Below are 22,784 nucleotides of genomic sequence, written 5' to 3'. Positions count from 1 at the left end.
GATGTATTTTTAAATTGTGAGCTTAGAGACCCCAAAATCCGCATGTCCATCCGCTCCCAAAGGGAATCTACACTTTAATCAGATTTAAAGGTAGCCCCCATGTTAACCTATGAGAGGGACAGGCCTTGCAACAGGCCTTGCAACAGTGAAAAACAGTGAAAAACGAACTTAGCAATATTTCACTGTCAGGACATATAAAACACATTACTATGGGGGTTATTACAACTTTGGAGGAGGTGTTAATCCGTCCTAAAAGTGACGGTAAAGTGACGGATATACCACCAGCCGTATTACGAGTCCATTATATCCTATGGAACTCGTAATTCGGCTGGTGGTATATCCGTCACTTTACCGTCACTTTTGGGACGGATTAACACCTCCTCCAAAGTTTTAATAACCCCCTATATGTCCTACCTTAATCATACACTGCACCCTGCCCTTGGGCCTACCTAGGACCTACCTTAGGGGTGTCTGACATGTAAGAAAAGGTAAGGTTTAGGCTTGGCAAGGGGGTACACTTGCTGAGTCGAATTTACAGTTAAAACTGCACACACAGACGACTTATGTGGGTGGCACAACCAGTGCTGCAGGCCCACTAGTAGCATTTGATTTACAGGCCCTGGCACTTCTAGTGCACTTTACTAGGGACTTACTAGTAAATCAAATATGCCAATCATGGATAAACCAATCAACAATACAATTTACACAGAGAGCATATGCACTTTAACACTGGTTAGCAGTGGTAAAGTACTCAGAGTTCAAAAGCCAACAGCAACAGGTCAGAAAAAATAGAAGGCAGGAGGCAGAAAGATTGGGAATGACTCTGCATAAGCAAAAAAGTCCAACAATCATGATATTTCAGAACTCTGTAAACAGCAACTGAGACATAATCCTGACTATTTCTTGGGTTAATTATTCTAATGCAGAAATCAAAATGTGGTGTGAATTCGACTTAATGAAAACTATAACACAACGTTTGTTAAATGATAAAACTGACAAATCTTTACAACATTTTCAGATATATAATTTTCTATTCCTAGTAAAGATATAATATCAAATATTTCTTAAAAATCTAAAGTGTTAATGTAAGTACCAAATAGAATCTTGACCATGCACAAGCACACTACTCTAGATATTGAACTCTTCAATTTGCATTATTTCATAAGCAACACACAAACAAAAATTGTTAGGTACAATTCTCAAATGTGTGTGCATGTGTCCCAACTAATGCACATTTCCAGAAAGGATTAAGGCGGTCATTCTGACCGCGGCGGTCGGCGGTCGCCGCCCGCCAAGCGGTTCCCGCCGAAAGACCGCGGCGGCCATTCCGGCTTTCCCGCTGGGCCGGCGGGCGACCGCCAGAAGACCGCCGGCCGGCCCAGCGGGACAGCCCCTTCAACAATGAAGCCGGCTCGGAATGGAGCCGGTGGAGTTGAAGGGGTGCGACGGGTGCATTGGCACCCGTCGCGATTTTCACTGTCTGCACAGCAGACAGTGAAAATCTTTGTGGGGCCCTGTTAGGGGGCCCCTGCACTGCCCATGCCAGAGGCATGGGCAGTGCAGGGGCCCCCAGGGGCCCCACAGCAGCCGTTCCCGCCATCCTGGTTCCGGCGGTGGACACCGCCAGAAACAGGCTGGCGGGAAGGCGCTCGGAATCCCCACGGCGGTGCTGCAAGCAGCGCCGCCATGGCGGATTCCCTGGGCCAGCGGGAAACCGGCGGGAAACCGCCGGCTCCCCTTTTCTGACCACGGCTTTACCGCTGCGGTCAGAATCGCCCAGGAAGCACCGCCAGCCTGTTGGCGGTGCTTCCGCCGCCCTCCGCCATGGCGGTCATGGACCGCTAAGGTCAGAATGACCCCCTAAGTCTTTACTATTCAAGGGAAGATATGATAGCTACTGTTCACAGTTTTCCCTCAAACAATATTTGCCTAAGCCTTAATGATGACATTACTTATTTTCAAATATTGGATCATGTCAGAATCAGAACACATCAATTACATTGCAGATGGGCTGGCTATACAAACAGGCCTGAACTGTTGTTATTGAAATTATTGATACTTATTGGCTGTCTACCATATCAATATACATCAACTGATTAGTTAAGTTCAGTTGATACTGGCTTCAAGGCATTCATTCATAACAATTGGCAAAAAACTAACATTTAATTAGAAAAAAATCACTCACTTTGTAGCGCCATATTATTCACTACTTTAATAGTTTTGTGTTAACAGTTCTACAAATATTTTCATTCTAATATCTTGTGATATCATTCATTATGTTTGCATGTTCGAAAATGAATTTAGTATGTATACCATGTATCATTAAATTTTACCAACTAAAATATTTCTTCTTTCTTTGAAATTCAGAGAGCAAATTCAATATCAAAACTGACACAGTGTGTCATGCCAGAGTTTTCATAGGCTAGAAGCTGAAAATCCCTTGCAAGACTTGTAGTACAATACGAATATCTTATTTCCTAGTCAATAAGTAAAATGTGACATGCCAGATTTTTCAAAAACTTCTAAAACCCATAATCCCTGGTGAAAAATTGGAGTATAGAAGGATTGTGTATCTAACTCAAGAAATAAATATTGATCCAAATCACTTGCCACTTTTGCTTTGAGGTTTGTGAGACTCAACTTGTTCATGTCTAAAATCAGGGTGAATGTCAACCATTTTTAATTATGCTTTCTGGGTTCGTACATTAACCGTTTAGAGAGACAGAAATTCACAACTCATTTCATGATATAGTTCATACCTCGTAAACATGCTTTCATTTCATATTTGTTGTAGTACATCTTTCTAAATGAATACAATTAATCTTCCCTTTCATAAAATGAAGCAAATTAATCACCTCTGAATTTAAACTGATAGGGATTCAGAATCAGAATCAATATTTGTTCAAATCTCCTTAAAATATTCTCTAGCCATTGATTCAGAAGTGTTAGAATTTAACATTATCATATTAAGATGCTCCAAAGTCTCTCATCAGAGTTAAAACTACTCAGTTTCTATTGATCATTTCCTATGTTGGTCATCTTTGCACTGCTTACTCCAAGAGCCAATGACTATGAAACTACATTTGGTCTTTCCTGACCATTAGCATTGTTCAATGCTACTTGTGTTGGCTACATCTATGCACCTCATATTGCCATGTCTACACATTCCTAGAGCAGACACTGAGTATTCTCTATACAAGTTGTATTATCATGACCCAATATGGGGGGAAAGATAATCACTCAAAGCAACCCATCAGTAACTGTCACCAATGTGAGCCCATCAAAAAGGTATTCAACTTAAGTAAAATAATTTCTTGTTCCTTCACCAGGAGAGAGCCATTTTATTTGCATTCCATCTACAAGTACTTGATTGAGAAATAACAATAGCATCTGGTCCTCATTATGATAATTGACTGCATACTGATCAACAAGTGGTACATAGTTACTTTACATCAATCGATATTATATGATATGGTGCCTCACCTGTCTGGTAGTGTGTTCCACTGATACTAATCTATACAGCCTTATGATGATTCATAGAGTATTTCTCATATTGTAATTTATGTGATAGATCAATGTTTTCTTCACAGCTTGGTATTGAAAGGTTTTCTAGATGCACATGAATTGCCAAATTAAAGCTTCCCGCCCCTGTGCTGTCTGGTTAACCATGGAAGCATCTCTATCTCAGTCTTTCTGGTACAAATCTGTACTAAATCATGTCAGATTCTGATCCCTTCTGAATATAGACATTGATTTCGGTAGATACATGCTTGTCCAAGATATCTCTGTTATTTTTCATAAGCTTGCCGACCCCTCTCCTCTAAAGCTAAAAGTTATATCATAAACAATTCTTGACTCCTTCTAGATTTATGTGGTGCTTAAATGATATCTCCATCACATATTTCACCTATTTGGTGATCTAACATATGTATTTACTTCAATAACCTCTCATACAGCTATATTGTTTCTGTAAATGGAGTGCATATGTATCATAGTCCTCAACATAAATGAAACATCATATCAGACATAAACTATGGCCAAAGAGTAGATTGTCCATCAAGCTTTTAGGGTGGAGACAGGGTAAATTCAATGATGTTTTTTTTCTATAGACCTATCTATGAAAAGGCTCTTCCCGTTATCCCCTTTTCTCTGTGCCACCCACATTTACATTTTCTGCTAGATTTTATTGCTGTTTTTTTCATTTGCACTATGCACACTGGAGCACTGGTGTCCAGTGCCCAATGTATGTATTCAGACCCTTAAAACATTTCAAATTTACTATGCCCCTAACTGGCATAATCATCTTACCTGTAACTCCCTAGAATATGGTACACATTGTACCCTAGGCATGTTAGTTAAATGTCTCTAGTGGACTGCAGCACATACTGTGCCATGACTAGAGTGACAGAGCAAAACATGACTGCAGGCCTACCACTGTAGCCTTTTTGTGCCGTTTTCAAATTTTAATTTTGACCTGTCAAAATAACCCCATCATGTTCAGATTCCCTTACTCTGAACCCTAGGCTTCTCCCTCGCCCTGCTGAGCATCTTTTCTGCTCCATTCATCTCTGCCTATCTGACAATCACCAAGGGTGAATGTTAGACCCTTCAGCCTTAGGGTGGTCCTCCACCAAACTTTATGCCTTCCTCCGCGAATGAGCCAGGTTGCACTGGCACCACGCAGCTTGCACTGAAGTTCAGCTTGAGCTACCATCAGCCCATCTCTTCGCACAGGAAGCATCAATAGCCCACAGAGGACTGCCACCATGAATCTCCAGCCCCACCCATATGTGATGCCCGAACTACTTTTTGCACCACACTGACCACCACCAATGACACTCTCCTTGCTCCCTGCAATCCTCTCCAATGAGAATAGAACTCTTGGCACAGAACTTAAGAAGGTAACAGTTAACCAAGACTAATCTGGGATATGCATCTGACCTATGCTCCATTATTTTCAGCCTGAACTTTTGACTTTGACCTGGTCCGGCGCTACAAGAGAGATGCAGTCATTGCTTTCTGCTTTTAGGCTCTATTAGACAGTTTATTTAAAAAGTTCCCCTGACTAAACTTCTGTCATTTTGGTCTTGTTTTATTTGTTGAATTAAGCTCTACATTTCTAATGTGGTGTAGGATCCTTTGGTGTGGCGTTCTCAATGTCTTACTTTTTGAAGTGTTGCACAATTACTTTAAACAGTGCCTCTAGGTTAAGCCTGACTGCTTTGTGCCAAGCTACTGTGGGTTGAGCAAAGGTTAATTCAGTCAAACAGTAACCCAATTTCTTTCAGTGAGCTACCCACAGTATACTTTTGCTTCAAAAGGTACCAGCATTCTAGGAAAGGCCACCATCCACAAGACTCATTTCCCCCCTCTGTTGGTCTCTTTTTAAGATACTCAAATGCAGACCTATTGATCCCGGTAACGAAACCTGGCATTCATGCATGCAAAGAGCTGCATATTTCCTTTGACAAATTATACAAAAAAATGTCTAAGGTTCAGAAAATACATTATATGTACTGACTGGCTAGGTCAACAACTGATACATTACGAAAAATATAAACCATATTGTAAGTACATTTTGTAGGCCAATCTTTGTCACAGAGGTATATCAACTAGCTGTAATTCTAGCAATTCAAAATGTAAGGATCATGCATTAAGCAGCTGAGCTAACCTAGCAATCTGAATAATTAATACTGCCTATTGATAAATGAAGAGAGCTGGTATGCCTTGTGAACACTGCAAAAGCTGTTAAGCTGTTTATAAACCACATCCTGGTAAGCTTTTATTCTTAGAACCCTTATCTTCCACAACAGAGTCCTTAAGACTGTGAAAGGACTACTAAAATGAAGATGGACGAGGAGGTAAAATTGTGACATCTTAGTGGTAATCTATATTACTCAGAGACCTAGTTGTCCTTGTCCCAGTCTTCCTCCACATTGGAGGAAGAATTACAATAATAGTTAGATGGCCATGAGATCTCATACACACAAAGTATAACTCTCAGCATCCCCACTTTTATTACGATAAAAACTACTCGGGTTTGGTGTTTTCCAAACAACATGAAAATACTTAAAATAAAGTGCAAACAAGAGTTAAACTAGACTGCCTACATCACCTGTTTACCATTCAAAGACATGCCTGTGCAGGTAGTATTTATAGGAGTAGCGCAAACTCAACAACACAAGTGCCTATCTCAACAAGCCACCATTGACACCATCCTCTGGAACATGTGGGCTATCGAGGCAAGCTGCTGCTTTCAGAATTTGGGGGCATAGGTTAGAAACAAAGCCTCAGCACTAGACTCAGCATGCAAACCACTTGATCTCCTGTGCCTTAAAATGTGAAATAAAATGCGTGTAAATTGTATTTGTGTAATCCCCACTTAATGTACATGATCTGGTAGATTGTCTCCCAAAACCTCATTTAATGTAAAGTGCTCTGTTGCATCACAGCTAGGTTCACGCTATATAAAATCGTTAGAGAAAGTGTCTTTAATTGTAGGCACAGTTTGCCTCAGGATTGCGCATGCCCACCATCTCTCTCTCTCTTCATTCACTTGGGTTGCACGTCTCCTACTGCCTCCCTCTTGTGAGCACTGGTATTAGTTTACCATCGAACACATTTTAGGTCTTACCAAATTCTAGGTATTATTACATACAAGTTTGCTTTTATCATTGTCTTGCAGCCTTGATGAAGTCACCTGAGTGACGAAACACGTGTTGGCTGTATTTTGAAGAATGCGCAATCCTGAGGCAAACTGTGCCTACAATTAAAGACACTTTCTCTAACGATTTTGGGATCTTCACGTAATTTCTTTCCAACCTCAACTATTCTACCAGGGATACATATCCTTGCTAAGTGATTGGACTATTTATATCTGTGTGCTGTGGTCACATTGCATTTGTTGTTACTGTGTACATTGGTACTCTCTTTACTGCCTACTGGGTAATAAGGCACCTGACCATTTGGCACCAGACTTCTGACTGTACTTGCATTTGCCAACTGTACTGGTTTTACTCCCTAGATGTGCTGCACCTCTCACCCTCACTACCCCATATCTCTGTTTTACGCTTGTCTGTTTGGCTGGCCCAACACGGCTGGACAAATAGACAAGCACACTAATGGTGCACATAGCACTCCTACTCTAACCCTCCTCCAGCCCCCCTTGAGCCCAGCCCCACCCTAACCTGGCTCCCAGGAAAAATAAAATGATAATAACATAGCGTTATTATCATTTTATTTTTCCTTTTACTGAATGCAGTGGGGCGATGCTCCTCCGCCTTAGTGGAGGTTCCCAGCCTTTACACATTTCCTAATTTAGGCCTGTCTGCTATGAGCCATAGTTACCAGGAGTTGAGCTCAGGTTTAAATTACAGAAACCTTAATTGGACGTAACAAGAATAGTGACATTACTAATTGTGGTGGGCTACCATCCACCCACAGTAGTAATCGACTTTCTCACAGGGTATTTTTTATTATGTTTAATTGAAATTATCATGTCTTTGATATTTCATGATCGAAAATGCATTTCATGTTTTGGTCCTTGGTATTGAAACATACCATTTATTCATGCAATGATACAATTTATATTAGCTCTATTCCAGATAATAAATAAATTGTCTAAATAACTCACTCTAAAACACAGATAGACATTACACGTGTTTTCTCTTTTTTCAGTAATCCATTTGGAGCTTGGTGACTTTGCTTCCCCTGTACTAGTACCCTCACGTTTTGTAAAAGTGATTGATTTTTAAGATAAAATAGTTCTGTGGGAGAGCCACCTCAAACATTGTATAATACAATAAATGGCCTTGGGTGCTTGTCAAACCACATCCCCGAACACCATATTTGCCTTGCGTCGGTGTATATGTATGTCATAATTTCACATATAGTTTCGATTTGACCACTGGTGCTTTTCTAAAAGGGTGACTTCCGACAGTGGCTGATTCTCACATTACATGGCCTAGGCCCTAGGTTGCTTATTTTAGTAATAAGATTCTTGTATTCAACACGTTTGCTAATCACCCGACCATTTTATTAGTTTTCCATGCTGCAAGTAGATGTATTCATAAAATTAGTCAGTTCCCCAATTTCTATTCCTATTCTTTTTGAATGTTTAATTGTTTTTCAAGACGTTCATGACCTGACCTGAAAGTGCACTTCCTGCCCCGACAGCATAAATACTGTACCAAAATATTGGACCCGATGTCTTAATGTGATGTTGGAGGAAATCGAATTTTAAGTGTAAACTCACGTTTGTGAGTTGCAAATGTGAATTTGGATTAGTCGTTAGTGCAACGTTACGGTGTCGTGGTTCGTTCAAAGCTGTCCTCTCCCCTGGAGTGCCGTCTTTTCTCGCTGGCTGTTCAAGTATTGATGTGTGCTTAACAGAACCCGTCTGATCTAACAAGTGCATTTCTACTTGCGGAATAATGATTGCGAGCAAATATACACATAAGCATGTGCTTGTGTCATGCTAAACACCTAATACATTCTAAATAGACACAAAGTTCATAATTTATATACAGGGTTTGAAAATGACGTCCCCTGGTTTTTGGTTCAGAAGTTGAATGTTAACCTGAATGATGACCTGTAAGGCACGTTAGACACTCGGGGCATTGTTTTAGCGTTATCATCATCAGTAAATATGCACCGAGTGTTGGCCACATATACTGTTGATGTCTTTAAGCTTGAAGGAGATACATTACCCACTGACATTTACGATCTATTGCTTGTAAAATGTCCAAATAAAGCAATATATGACTTCTAGATGTCCGTGTAGAAAGCAACTTTGCCCGAAGCATTTAAATTTTCTTTTACATGACTCGATAATTTAACAATTATTTGTACTTGAAAGGCGTTTTTTTTTGTTAATCTTTTATGTTTTACTTTTACAGTGTATACCTGATTTGATTAAACATGCAATCTGCTATTAATTCTTCTATTAAAGTTAAAAGATATAAGATCATATTGTCCTCCTATCTGAAGAGCAGCGGTTTGTCTCTTTTCTGTGACTCAACAATTTGCCCTCTCATTAACTGGCAATATGTTTTGCTTATCAGCTCAATTAACTTGTCTGTCCTTTCTTCTAAGTTTAAAATTTGGCTTGTCAGCTCAGCTTTCACTGGACCTTGTGTGATCACCAGACAAACCAATGAGAAAGGCTATAAGCCTGATTGGATCACTGGGAAAAAGTATTTCAGATTCCATAGGTCTAATCTTTTCGTTATGAAACCTTAACATGGAGGCAGTAGGCCTTGATTTATTTATGAAACACATTGTTAAATCCAATGTGCCATTAAGGGTAGATTGCTATTGCACCATACTAAAGCCTGCAGCTGTGTATTTTGTTTCTTGAAATCTTAACAATTAACTTTGAAGTCAAGGATCTTGTTGTTGATTAACCCCTGTGACAAACCCTAAGGATATATTTGCACTCTAAAATTTCTTGTAGCTATCATTTAGCGATTCTTGATAGGCTTAGTTTTCTCTCCGTATCTTGTAATAACAAGCATTGGCAAAGCCAACAGGTCTTGGCTATGTAAGAGCTATCGGCTTTGCCAATATGTTTTACCCAAGTTGTACATCAGCGTGGCTGCTGTTAAGCAGAGCTAAAAGTTAGTGGTATAAAGGAGAGTGGAGTGTCGTAGAGTGGAGTGTCTTAGGGTGGAGTGTCGTAGAGTGGAGTGTCTTAGAGTGGGGTAGAGTAGGTGTTGTGGAGTGGTGTACAGACTTGTGGAGGGATTAGAGTGTTGTAGAGCGCAAGGGTGTAAAGAGGAGTGTTGTAGAGTTCAGGTGTAAAGACTGAAGTAGAGAGTCATAGACTGGAGCAGAATGCCATAGAGTGGAGTGGCAGAGAGTGTTGCAGAGTGGAGTGGTGTAGAGTGGAGTAAAGTGACATGAAGTGGTGTAGAGGGAATTAGGTAGAGTGGAGAAGAGTGTCATAGAGTAAAGTGGCATAGAGTTTCGTAGAGTTAAGTGGCATAGAGCAACGTAGTGTGCATTGGTGTAGAGTTCAGTAGTGTAGAGTAGCGCAGAGTGGCATAAAGCAGATGTGTAGAATTTTGTGGTGTAGGCTTCAGTGGCGAAGAGTGGAGTGATGCAGAGTAGAGCGGCATACAGTGTAGTGACATTAAGTGCATTGGTGTAGAGTGCAGAAGAGTGGCATAGAGTTGAGTGGTGCAGAGTAGATTGCAGGGGGGTAGAGTGCAGTAATTCAAAGTAGGATGGCAAAAAGTTCAGAGGCAGAGAGTGCAGTGTTGCAGAGTAGAGTGTTGTAGAGTGCAGTGGTGTAGAGTAGAGTGGCATAGAGTGCATTGGTGGATAGTGCAGGGCACAGAGTAGAGTAGTGCAAAATAGAGTAGAGTGGCATAGAGAGCAGTCGCGTAGAGTATAGTGGTGTAGAGTAGAGTGGCATAGAGTGCATTGGTGGATAGTGCAGTGGCATAGAGCAAAGTGGTGCAAAGTAGAGTAGAGTGGCATAGAGAGCAGTTGCGTAGAGTATAGTGGTGAAGAGTAGAATAGACTAGCATGGAGTGCAGTGGTGCAGAGCAGATTGACATAGAGTGCAAGGGCGTAGAGTGCATTGGTTTGGAGTGTAGTGGTGTAGTGTACTGGCATAAGGTGATGTGCTTTAGAGCAGGGTGACATAGAGTGGCACAGAGTGCAGTAGCGGACAGTAGAGTGATGCAGAGTAGAGTGGTGTATAGTGGAGTGATGTAAAGCTGAGATTGGTGGTTTAGAGTTGAGTAGAGTGCAGTGGCACAGAGTAAACTGTTCCAGAGGAGAGTGAAGTGGTGTAAAGCAGAGCAGTGCAGAGTAGGATGGCATGGAAGATAGAGTTGAGTGGTACAGGATAGAGTGCAGTGGCATAGATTGGAGTAATGCAGTGTAGAGTGGCATTAAGTGTAGCAGCGTAGAGTGCATTGCCACAGAATACAGCAGAGTGGCCTAGAGTAGAGTGGTGCTGAGTAGAGTGCCATGGCGTAAAGTGCCTTAGAACAGAGTACAGTGGCGAAGAGTAAAGTGGTGTAGAGTAGCTCGGCATAAAGAGCAATGGTGTAGAGTATAGTGGTGCAGGATAGAATAGAGTGGCATAGAGTGCAGTGATGCTGAGTGCAATGGTGCAGAGTAGAGTGGCATAGAGTGCAGTAGCATAGAGTAGAGTGATGTAGAATGGAGTGGCACAGACTAGAATAGAGTGGCATTGAGTTCAGTGGCATACAGTAGATTGTTTCAGACTAGAGTGACGTAGCATAAGGTGGATTGGTGCAGGGTAGGTTGCGGTGGCATGGAGTGCAGTGAAATACAGTTAGCTGGTGCAGAGTGCACTTGTGCAGAGTAGATTAGTGTGGCCAACTGTGGATTGGCATAGAGTGCACTGGCACAGAGTGAAGTGGCATACTGTAGAGTGCATTGACGTAGATGACAGTAGCATAGATTTGGTGAAGGGTGCAAAGACAGAGTGTAGTGGTGCAGAGTGGAGTAGAGTGGGGAAGAGTGCATTGCTGTAGAGTGGTGTACAGTAAAGAAGTTTAGAGTAATGTGGTGTAGAGTGGAGGTGTGTAGAGTGGAGTGATACAGAGTAGAGTACAGTGGCATGAAGTGGGACAGAGTTAAGTGGAGTGGCTTAAAGTGGAGTATGCCTGATGTGGGAGTGCACTGCCATTACAGACATCACATCTTCAGCTGAAATGGCCATTACATTTGCATAGACATACCGTATTACTGATAAAAGCATATAACACACAAACAATATTGTGTGGAAATGTAAGTGTATTGATTTGCTTAGATGATATTAAAATATTTGTTCCCCCACACCTCCGAATTACCAAACAATTTGCTTCATTTGTGCTTTACTAATTATGACATAATCTGAAATATCTGCACAGTTCATTTACAGACATTTAAATTTCTTTGTGCGCTAGGAAAAAATAACCAAATGCATCCTTCCTCCAGCACATTCCAAGTAGCGAGCATGATTGCCACATAAATCCTCTCACTTTGAAGTAAGAGAAAGAAAAGTAAACATCAAACTCCATGGAAGACAGAGCTTGACATTTGACTTCCATCTCTGAACGCACAGCAAATGAGACAAGATAAGAAAAAAAGATCTGAAGTACTATTTACAGAAACAGGGCACTAGTGGAAGAATACAGTATATAAGGTAGATTCCACGGGTAGAAAACGTCAAGCTGGACAGCCTAAAACAAATGAGGCCAACAAATAGAATGCAAGCAAATGTGAGTTACAAAGCCAGTGATAAGCAAAGGGTGAAATGCCTTCCCAGGGATGCTTTTCGAATGTCCCCCAAGATGTCTGTAGCAAACTAGACACCTGTGCTGCCTGGTAGGTATACATACATGGAACAGCTTTGAGTCAGCCTTCTTCTGCCACTGGTCTCTATGAGTGTCATTTACAATCTGCTTCAATACATAATAGGGCAGAATGGGGCAATAGGTCAGCCGACTTCAGACACAGGTTCTCTTACTGTTGGAAAGTGGATGATTATATAGGACAGGCAGATACCTACACTTAGTAATAGGCCGCAATTTCACATAAGGTCCAGTCAAGGTCTCAATAAATGAAGCCTTGCTCAACTCTTAGTAGCTTGGCCCACAAGCAGTTAGGCTTAACTTAGGAGACACATGTTTAAAGAATTTAATTTCAACAAAACAGGAGATAAGTAAAACACAACACACAATAAAACATCAACACCAATTTATAACAATAGGAAATATTTTAATCTTGACAAAAAAATAACAAAAATCTAATGTAAGGAACCGGAATATGATTTTTTAAAGATTAAATGTAAAAATGTGCTTTTTAGTGCCTAAAAGCAAGAAATGCCCTATTATGAGTTTTCCACTGGGCTAGCCGGCAGAAATCAAGATTTCCACCAGTAAGCCCAGTGGAAAACATGCAGCTGAGTCCAATGCCATCCCACAAGGGGGGCAACCAGCACCCTTTGCAGACAGTGACGGTGCTGTGAAGGGGGGGGCCTGCACTTCCCATGACAATGTCCCCCTGTGGCCCCCAGTACTTGTTCTCTGTCAGCCTTTTCATGGTGGCTGAACTGCCATGAAAAGGCTGGCTGAGAACATTATTGTAATGAGCAGGGTGGCGCTGACTTCAGCAACGCCCCGGCTGATCACAACCAAGACACCATCAGCCCCTCGGGATCAGGGTCATAATGTGGTGGTTGGACTGCCACAGCCATGGCAGTCTGACCACCATCATGACTCTGGTGGTCTTGAGATCGCCAGACTTGTAATCATGCCCTTAGTCTTTTCTCTTGAGCTTTTTCTCTCGTCATCGAGTGGGGCTTGTCTTCAGGACGGCTTGTGAAGTGAAGATGGTGGCTTGGCTCAGTACAAGGTCCCGGTCAACTCCTGGAATTCTCATCGACAGGGAAAAGCTCTGGAGCTTCAGCAGGATGAACCCGATATTCAGGCTGGGTCACGGTTCAACGTCACTGGCTTAACTCTCGTCGAGGGGTCAGTCACCTTATTGAGCTTTTTCACAAATTGCTCCAATCTTCTCCAAACTTCTGGATCGTCTTCCAGAAGTCCTTTTTGGGGTCTTGCAGTGTCCACACACTTGATACAAGGTTTCAGAAGCTCTGAGTTTCTCCTTGGAAGTTGGGACTGCAATTCAAAGAATGCACCTGGTCTGAATCCTCAAAAGGCCACTGTATGGTGTTCAGGTGGGCTTTTCTTGCAGGGCTTGATGCGGGAGACTCTTGGTAGCTCCCTTGTACTTGCTGCTTACAGGAAGTCCACTCCTGAATATTGAGAAGCAAGACAAAGTCCTTTTTGTGGTCAAGCCTAGACTGGTGCAGTCCTTGTGGGTGCAGTCCATCATGTGCATATCAGGGGTTCAGCAGGGTAATCCTTCTTTTTCTAATATTTTTCCAGCAGGGACCTGAGTTGCTGGGCAGCTCTTCCATATTTATCCATGTCCCGGGGGTTGACAGAAAAGGGGGCACCCCTAACCAATGTAGTGCAGGTTGCCACCCTGTGGGGTGACCACTTTCTCCAAAGTGTGACAAAAATCAATCCCAGAAAGCATTGTTCCTTAAAATTCCAAGATGGAGAAAATCGCTCCTGGGACGATAGATCTGGCTGAGCCCACCTACTGGTGTGGCTAAGTTTCCCTAACACACCCCTTCCATTCCCTCACCTAATCTAAGTACTGGGCTCCTATCTGACTGGGCGTGCAGGAAATGGGGGGAGGTCTGGTTCCTGTCCCAAGTGGCTTTTCCTCCTTACAAAGACCATTTTGGCCACCCTTCCTGTTCTGCCATCTGCTACAGCAGTTCTCCACCCACCAGATGCTTTCTTTCTTTCAGCCCAGGCCACATCAAATCTCAGTAAGGTAGCTTGGCTCAGCCTGCCAGAGGCTGACCAGTCAGGAAAGGAAACTACATAGCTGATTTAGGTAACTTTTTGAAGGAGTTTTAAAACTATTTCCCAATAGTTATAATAAATCTAACATTGGCAAGTTAAGCTGTTGGATTTATTCTAACAACTAATTTGACATCTTACAGGGCACATTTAGCTCTTTCCTATCAGAAATAAGAATTCATTTTTTTAAATAAAGCCTTCCAATGTTAGCCTATGGAGCTAATTTACCACAATAAGGAAAAACAAAAATGGCAGTGTTTACCTCATTAGGCCATATAAAACATTGCCTATAATGTCCCTGTTTATATTTACACTGCACCCAGCCCTTGGGGTGCCTCGGGCAGATATTAAGGGTGACGTGTTTATAAAAATAAGATAGTTCATGACTTTGGAAGTAATTTTAATTCCAAAGTTGAATTAGGCTTTAATTTTATATTAAAAGCAGCCAGCATACCCTACCATATAGTAGTGACTTACAGGTAGGTTGTAAGAGCCAATTATAATTATGCCTAGTTTGCATATATACCTCTTAAACAGACCACTGGTCCTGGGACTGGTTAGCAGAGCCCAGAGAACGATCAGTGCCAGTAACCACCAGTATCAGTCTTCAAATGGGGGTGACAGGGCCAAAAGGATTACTTTTTCAGACCTCCCCTGCAAGTGATGGCATTTTTCTATTTGCATATGCCTCTTCATCTGACAATAAGTGAACGTCAGTGCCAAAACTGGTTGGGCAGTTAATTTTCTTTGCATTTTAGAGAGGGATGCAACATCCATTCTCTGTCTGCGGTGGACAGGTTTTTAAACTTCGTTTTAAACTGGAGCCTTTCTTACAAGTGCCCTTTCCCTGTGCCTCTCTGCTTGTACCTCTCAAACTTCTTGCTTTCTTCTTTTACTAAAATCATCTGTGTCGGTCCCTTATATCCATGCACAACTTTTATTATAGCCTCTTTGCTTTTTGCTACAGTGCTCAATCAACCACCATTTTTTGTTATACCATACTTTTCATCTCCTTCTTTCACTTACCTCACACTTCCTTCTCTTTCTAACCCCTCACCTGATGTACAACTTATCTATCTAATATTTTTTACTTAATTCACTTTTTCGTCATGCTCTCTGGCTTCATCCTGCATTTCTTGCCCCACCTTTCTTCTCTTCCACATTTAAGTCAAATACTTAGTAATAATTATTTTTAATTCACAGTGTCATCCCTCCTGTTATCAATCACTCAAATCTTTGTTAGTTTCTCAGCACTCCCCCTCAGAGTGCATGTGTGTTAGGCCGGCTGTCTCGGGCAAGCCAAACAACATGTGCAGTAGGGTCTTTCCAGCCCGGCACTGTGTTCCCAGTCTGCCTGGGAGCAGCCTGGCTGGGCGCTCCTGGCGAATCCTGACACTGATCTGAGCAGCGTGAGGAATGGCCGCAAGGCAGGATGGGAGCCTGTGCCTGCAGCAACAGAGACGGAGGAGTGGAGAGGTGCACGGGGGCAAGGTAAGTGTTTTTTAAAATTGTTCATTTTATTTTTATTTCCCACGCTCCTTCTTTTTGCCGTGAGCTGCTCCTGCCGGCAAAACAGTGCCGGGTTGGAGAAAGCTCAGTGCACATGTGTTATTGGCCGGCCCAAGACAGCCAGCCAAACATACATGGACACTGAGGGCTGTCATCCCCCCATGGCCCTGCCCCTTTAAAAATAAAACAATAATAAACATTGTTTATTATTATTTTTAATCGTTTGCAGCTGCTGCTACGGAGAGCCACGCTCCTCCCCCATAGCAGACGAGCCACCCCTATTGCTAGCATGTCCTGCCATTCAGGCGTTTCTAAATACGAAAGCGACCCTTGGTCCTTTTCTTTCTCTTCTTCATGGGCCACACGGGCCTGGCCATCTGAAAGCCCCTAGAGAGCAGGAGGGGCTCTGATCGCTGCCAAAAGTTTCTTCGTTGACAGAGTAAACTGGGCTGACTGCCATCTTGGAAACCTCATGAGGGACTGTCTGGATTGTAGTTGGTGGAAGCCTGCCTCGCCGCTGTTCGTCAAGGTGCCCAACTGTGGTCTCTCTTGGAGAGCACACTATTTCCCTTGCCATCATTACACTACTCCAACATCAACGGTTATCCAGAAAACCAGCAGAAAGCAGCCACCCACAAGCAGTTCAGAAAATCTGCCTAGCAATACCACCAAAATCAAAACAGTTATGAGCATAAACATGAATTCTCTACAGCGAAATATATTTTCATATTAATATTGTTTTTTTCACTCCAGACACGGCTATGGCCATTTTTTCATTCAGGCAGTGGTTGGATACAAATTCAATATACCAATATAAAAAAATAAACCTTAAAAGCGTAAACCTTAAAAATCATACTTCCGATTAAGGTATTCTAATTTGTTATTTGGGAGCTGTATGAGCTCTAAATTTACAATATTTAATTCCAGTGTTGACAGTAATTATATGTATTTAAGAAGTCTTGGACAGCTCTGTAACTGGCAAAAGTCTAAGTAAGACATTATTCAGTTATGGTGGAAAAATGTTAGACATTTCCCTATCTTCACAAGGCAAGTGCTACTTAGGAGTGGTGACTCTACTTGAATAGTTATTGTACATCTAACAGGTTATGTATCTCAAGGTTGCTATTTCCTGGATTGCCAAGTGTTAGGCAAGTCCCAGGTTAACAGGGGCTAAGCTGGGGGAGACGGTTAACCTTTTTTTTAATGAGCATATTAGCTGTACTAGCCATTCGACAATGCTGGTATTTGCCCAGTGGACTGCATGCCAGGGGCGGGTTTTGGAGCAGAAGAGGCTTCCATGAACCAACCATGCATCCATGGTCCCATTGCAGTCACTGCCTCATGTAGCAAAGGGCTGATTTGATCCTCTTTGTAGGGCTGAACTTAGCTTCAGACGGATCTTGTCGACTGGAAAAAGCCCAATTCAGCCAGTCAAAATATTGTCAGACTGAACTGTGATTACACGTCCAACAGCAACACTGGAGGTTGCAAGTGTTTCACAGTGACATTTTACTTGGGGAAAGTAAGCAAAACATTCAGATGAAAAGCTGGCCAAACGTGTAGAATAATTATTAAGAATAGGCATGGAAACATTGGTTTCCACTTTAATCCCTCTTCCTGATGTGGTCTCTTGTAATGACGTGGTAGTGGTGTGAGAACACCAGGTAGTACTGATAATTGGGCAACCAATAGTACTGCTCCATCTGTACCAGGACACTCACAATCGACTTCATAGTGTTTGAGACCTCTTCACTTGACTAGAGGCATTGGAAGATTTAAAATATAGAGGATCACAATCAGAGACATCTGGTGTATGTATTGACCAGACAGGAATTCTTTCACTAGACATGTCATTATAATCTTAACATAAGGCGTCGTATTGGTAGGATAAGACAACGTACAAGGGCCCATATTTATACTTTTTCAGCGCCGCATTTGCGCCACTTTTTGACGCAAAAACAGTGCAGACTTCCAAAATACAATTATATTTTGTAAGTTTGCGCCGTTTTTGTGTCAAAAAGTGGCGCAAATGCGGCACTAAAAAAGATTGTAAGTTTGCGCCATTTCTCCGTCAAAAAGTGGTGCAAATGCGGCACTAAAACAGTATAAATATGGGCCAAAGATGTTCTAGCCAGTCTCTGTCTCCTTGCACTCTGCAGACCTATGTAACATCTCTTACATTTGTGATGAATTCATTGAACACATCAAAGAAGAAAGTTTAAAGGTCGCCACCATTCCTTATATACCTTCAGACAGGTCTCAGTAGTAATTTCTAAGCATCCCTCTCGTAGATGTAAACATGCAATTGCCCATAATAATTGCTGGCCTTTGCAGTGGAATGCTCCACTCTACAAATTGCCGCATTTCTTCAACTGACGTACCTTCACTGGCCTGGTCTTGTCTGACTTAACCTCCTACAGATGTAATCATTTGAAAACCGGTGGTGTGAGGTTTGTGACTTGTCTGTTGGATTATAAGTAAATCGTAGATAGGTTCCTTCTGTAAGTCAGGAATACAATGATGAAATCAGTGCCTCAGCACCGATTTCCGCATGAAAATCCTAGATAGTAGGATTTTTTATGGGAACAAATTTTGCAAGAATTGAGTTCGTCGATTTTATTCATGTTAATTTTGCATTTGGTAATATTAAATGCAACATTTCCACCTGGCTGGAAATATCGAGTGCTGACTTGTAACATTGATATTAAATTGTGAAGCAATGCATTTGTAAAGTACATTTAGGAATCATTAGGAGTAATTTGCATACTACACGAATTTTTATGACCTATGAGTTCACTGGTTTGCTTTAAAAGCCATTTTTTTCATCTCATTCCTTTACATGTATACACTGTATCTTTCAACAGAGGTATGAGGATGATGACGAAATGGATAATGGATCCTAATACCAGTCTGTCCTGTCAGATTAGAGTTATGGTTTAGTCTGGTGTCCTGCTTCACTACTGTGCCAGCTGTGTCCTGATGTGATGAAACGGAGTCTGAGGAATCTGAATCTCTATTTACTGAGTCAGCAGGACTCGGGAAGTTGGAAGTTATGAAACCTCAGATGTTATGACCGGTGGAGAATATATGACTGGGTCAGTGACAGGATTTCCTCCCTTATGAAAGCTTCGAATTGTGTTGTATTCTCCAGTAGTAAAACCTACTTTCCGCATTTGCTTTCAGACAAACTGCTTCTTTTTAGAAAATAGCAGACATGAAAACATTTATGCTGTGCTTTCCTCTTGCCTCTTTTATTTAGTGCACATGCAGACGTTTCATATATTACAGTATGTGCCATATTTGAATAGAGTGTTCTGCTACATACGGTTTATAGCTATGTCATACGCCAAGCCGACTTTGATGTAGGTATTAAAAGCAGTCATTGTTATTGTTATATCGCATCCTTGTACTACTTAACAAGGATGAATCTGTTTATTAGAGATCTATATTCTAGCCGATAGAGATGTGGTGCTGTGTGTGAAATAAACAGCAGTAATGACTACACGAATCTACTGAACTGTGTATGTGCAAGCATCAACAACAGGATTCGTTTCATCTCAGTGTGCCAAGTGCCAATATGGACAAGGTGTGCGAAGATTACATTGTTTTATGCTCTGATTTAGAAAACATCTCTTTGGTGATACCAGTACATTTGTGTTTAGTGTAGGGCGGACAAATCATTCTTTTCACTCACCCCCTCAATGACCTGTCATTAGGAGCATATAAAATGAGGAGAGGTATAGTGAGGCAGCTCTAAATAGCATATCGACCCGCTTGATGTCTTTCTGAAAGATATACATGCCTCCTCCCACATTCCACCAATTTTGTCGTTGCGGCCCATTCCAGTCTCCCAACAAAACATACATTAAAATCCTCCTTAACATCATGCACTCTGTCACCAACCCCTTCAGGGCCACCTTTCTCCTATCACCCTATTGTACAAGATTGCAACTTTCCTCTTGCCACTCTTCACCGCATTCAAGTGTGCTCTTTCAGTGCCCCACTCGGGTTAGTCCAACTCTGTCAAAGCCCAGAAGGAGCCACCACACGGAAATCACAGAACTATGAGAGAGACATAGCTGATTCCGAGACCTGATATACCTCCTGTTCTTCCCTTGGGTCTGTGTAGTCCCAGGGAAGACCTGGAAAGGTGGTGAGAGGTAATGCAGTGGCACTAGTCTCTCCACCAGTTCCCTCTGTCCTCTACAGACACCGAAGAAGGAGAAGATGGCATTAGCAGCGACAGTAACTATTCCCCTCACTTCCCTTGTGTCTGGGGAGATGCCGGGGCAGTGGTGGACGGCAGCAGCTTCCATCTGCCATGGTGATATTGCTGTAGCTGTAATTCTTTCACTTGTGAACATATTCATTATTCGCTGCCCATTAGTGCTACATTTCTAGAGAATTCCTAAAATGGTGTGCTGTAACCAATCAAATCCTATTACCCAAGAGTGGGAGTGTATGAAGCAGTAAAACTCACTGTTTACAGTATTATTGTGACATGTGCAAAACATTTGCATCAACTTCCCCTTTATACATGTACACAGTCCACTGAAGCCCATAGTTGTAGGTTTGTAGAAAGGGAGCGCTCAGTAAACTACTCCACCAGGTGTCCAGGAGGCATGACCCATCTTTAAATCCAGGACTGTGAGTGTCATTTTAGAAACAGAGTGTTGGTTGTTGAACAACCCGCCAAATAACAATGCATGTCTCTCTATGTGATATTTTAAATCATGTGAAATTGTGTAAATATAAGACAGAGTATGTTATATTACCTCTGGTTGGTCAATGTTCAAACCGTCATTGTAATCATAAATGTTGACCACATCATCTAAATCAACGTCGTATGCGTCAGTGTCATAGATGGAGACTGCTTGGGGCACAGCCCCAATCGTCTTTAAGATTAAAAGCCCCAGAAAGATGTTGGCAAAAGTCTTCATTCTTCTCTCCTTTTGATATCCTATCTGAAACGATAAGGTATATACACACAGGAGGTACTTAAGACATATATCAAGCAAACAGAGGAAGCATTATTTGTTCACCATAACAGGTGGTCACATACGTTTTCTACACAAGCACCTTTTTAATAGGGTTGGACAAATGATGTGTGCAACAACTCAACTTTTTCAAAGTGCTTTGACCCTCAGTACACATTTGTTTGTGGTTGGCATTTTAGCTGTGGTGGCAGGAGGGGGAGGTACTGCGTTAATAGGCGGAATTGAAGTCAGGACTTAAATTGCCTCCATTCCATACACTTTGATTTAAACATATGAACAAATGTGCAGACTCTACTGTAGTTTTTGGTTTAAGCGACTGCAGTATTTTGTATGCTATTTGGCGATGACTAGCAGTGAGTGTGAAACTAAATGTGCACTATGATTCCATATGAAAAGCGAAACGTGTATTTTTCATAACTCAGTGTAAAAAGAGTATTGTTTTTCAGTCAGCAGGAGACGAGTGCCATATTATGTGACATCAAATTTTGAAGAATTTTTCTTGGGATGTAAATTGCTCCGAAAGTCAGGGGGGATTTCATCTGCATGAAAGAAGGTCTTTATGGAGCAGCACTAAGCAGGAGGGTAAGAAATTCCTCGGGGAAATGAGAACAGCACAAGCCATTCATTTGTCCTTCTGTACATTTTAAGCAAACTTTTTGACTGAAAGAGACTCAAGACTGTGATATTTGTACAGACAGATTGTAGTCTACTTTTTAAAAGTATTACATAATTTACCTATCACATTAACAACACTTGAAAACTTGAATTCCTTAAAACGTTGAGAAAAGTATGTTTAACCCACATTGTTAGTTTTTTTTAATTTAGATCTGTATATTTTCATACTTCGCTAGTAAGGTATATCAGTAGTTAACAGAAACACAACTAGACATTGTTTGTTATGTGTCTTTCAGAGAAACAACTCATTATATATTCTGAATGGAGCGACTGCATTTTGTACATAAACAGATCTTCAGTTAAAATCGGTAATCTAATTAAGACTTTAAACTTTCCCATCACAATATTTCAAAACATTGTAAAAAAATGTGCATTACTTTAAGCGAAGTCTTAATTTAAAGCAATTCTGCTCGTTTCTCACTTTGATATATTTTTCAAACTTTTGTTGGGCCCAATAAACCAGCAAGTATGACCAAGAAAACAGGTAAAGCCTTTAAAGCATTTGTAATCTTGGACATGTGTATTCTTAAATATGCATGTTCGCCTGGGCTTATGTAAAACGTGCATTTTCCACTTTCACATGCATTTGCCTCTTGAGGAATCAAATCACCAGTAGCAGTAGAACTGACTTCTTGCTCACAGTTTCAAAATGCACAGCAAACCTCAGAACATCACCACAAGCACTTGCATAAAATAATCTTGTTTTGCACATTTAAAAATACATCTCTGGCCATTATCTATAACGCCTGTTATCAAGCCAACGAGCAGCACAAGCACAAAAAACTTACCTTTGGCTTTCACCTTCTCAAATGGCACACAGCTGGAGTGAGAGCAGAAGCAGTGGTCTTTTACCCTGACCAATGACGGCGTGGTGCTGCGGTTGTGGGCGGGCTCTACATTTACAGCTCTAAGCATCTGCCTTTCCAGCTAAAGGTCCGTTTGTTTTTACAGTGAAAATCCTTTATCCGATCAATATAACACCTCCGTTTGGCGATTAAGAATGGCGTACAGAGGTAAAAAATGTAGTTTTCCTGAAAGTAACTTTTACAAGGTCGTTATTGCTAACATTGTTTTGTATATGCCAGAGCAAACTAAAACCGCATTCATAGAAAACCAAAGCAAGAATTCGCAAGGTACACAAGCTCACACTCAGATGCCTGCTAAATCAAGTAAACAAACATACCTGCAAATGAGCGAC

At 41.5% G+C, this 22,784-nt stretch overlaps 1 protein-coding gene across 1 annotated transcript in view; it reads right to left on the bottom strand.

Annotated features, from left to right (window-relative positions):
- Positions 1-22,489, bottom strand: part of EPYC (epiphycan) — a 194,486-nt gene extending 171,997 nt beyond the window's left edge. Inside the window, exons 1-2 of the mRNA XM_069228805.1 lie at positions 22,375-22,489; positions 20,690-20,878 (exon numbers count right to left, since the gene is read on the bottom strand). Coding sequence (XP_069084906.1) covers positions 20,690-20,854 — 165 coding nt within the window. The 5' untranslated portion in view covers positions 20,855-20,878; positions 22,375-22,489. The remainder of the gene's footprint in view (positions 1-20,689; positions 20,879-22,374) is intronic.
- Between the last annotated feature and the right edge of the window lie 295 nt (positions 22,490-22,784).

Source organism: Pleurodeles waltl, chromosome 4_1 (genome assembly GCF_031143425.1).
Source record: "Pleurodeles waltl isolate 20211129_DDA chromosome 4_1, aPleWal1.hap1.20221129, whole genome shotgun sequence".
Taxonomy (NCBI): domain Eukaryota; kingdom Metazoa; phylum Chordata; class Amphibia; order Caudata; family Salamandridae; genus Pleurodeles; species Pleurodeles waltl.
The sequence above is the reverse complement of the archived record's forward strand: the minus strand, read 5'-3'. Positions and strand labels throughout refer to the sequence as shown.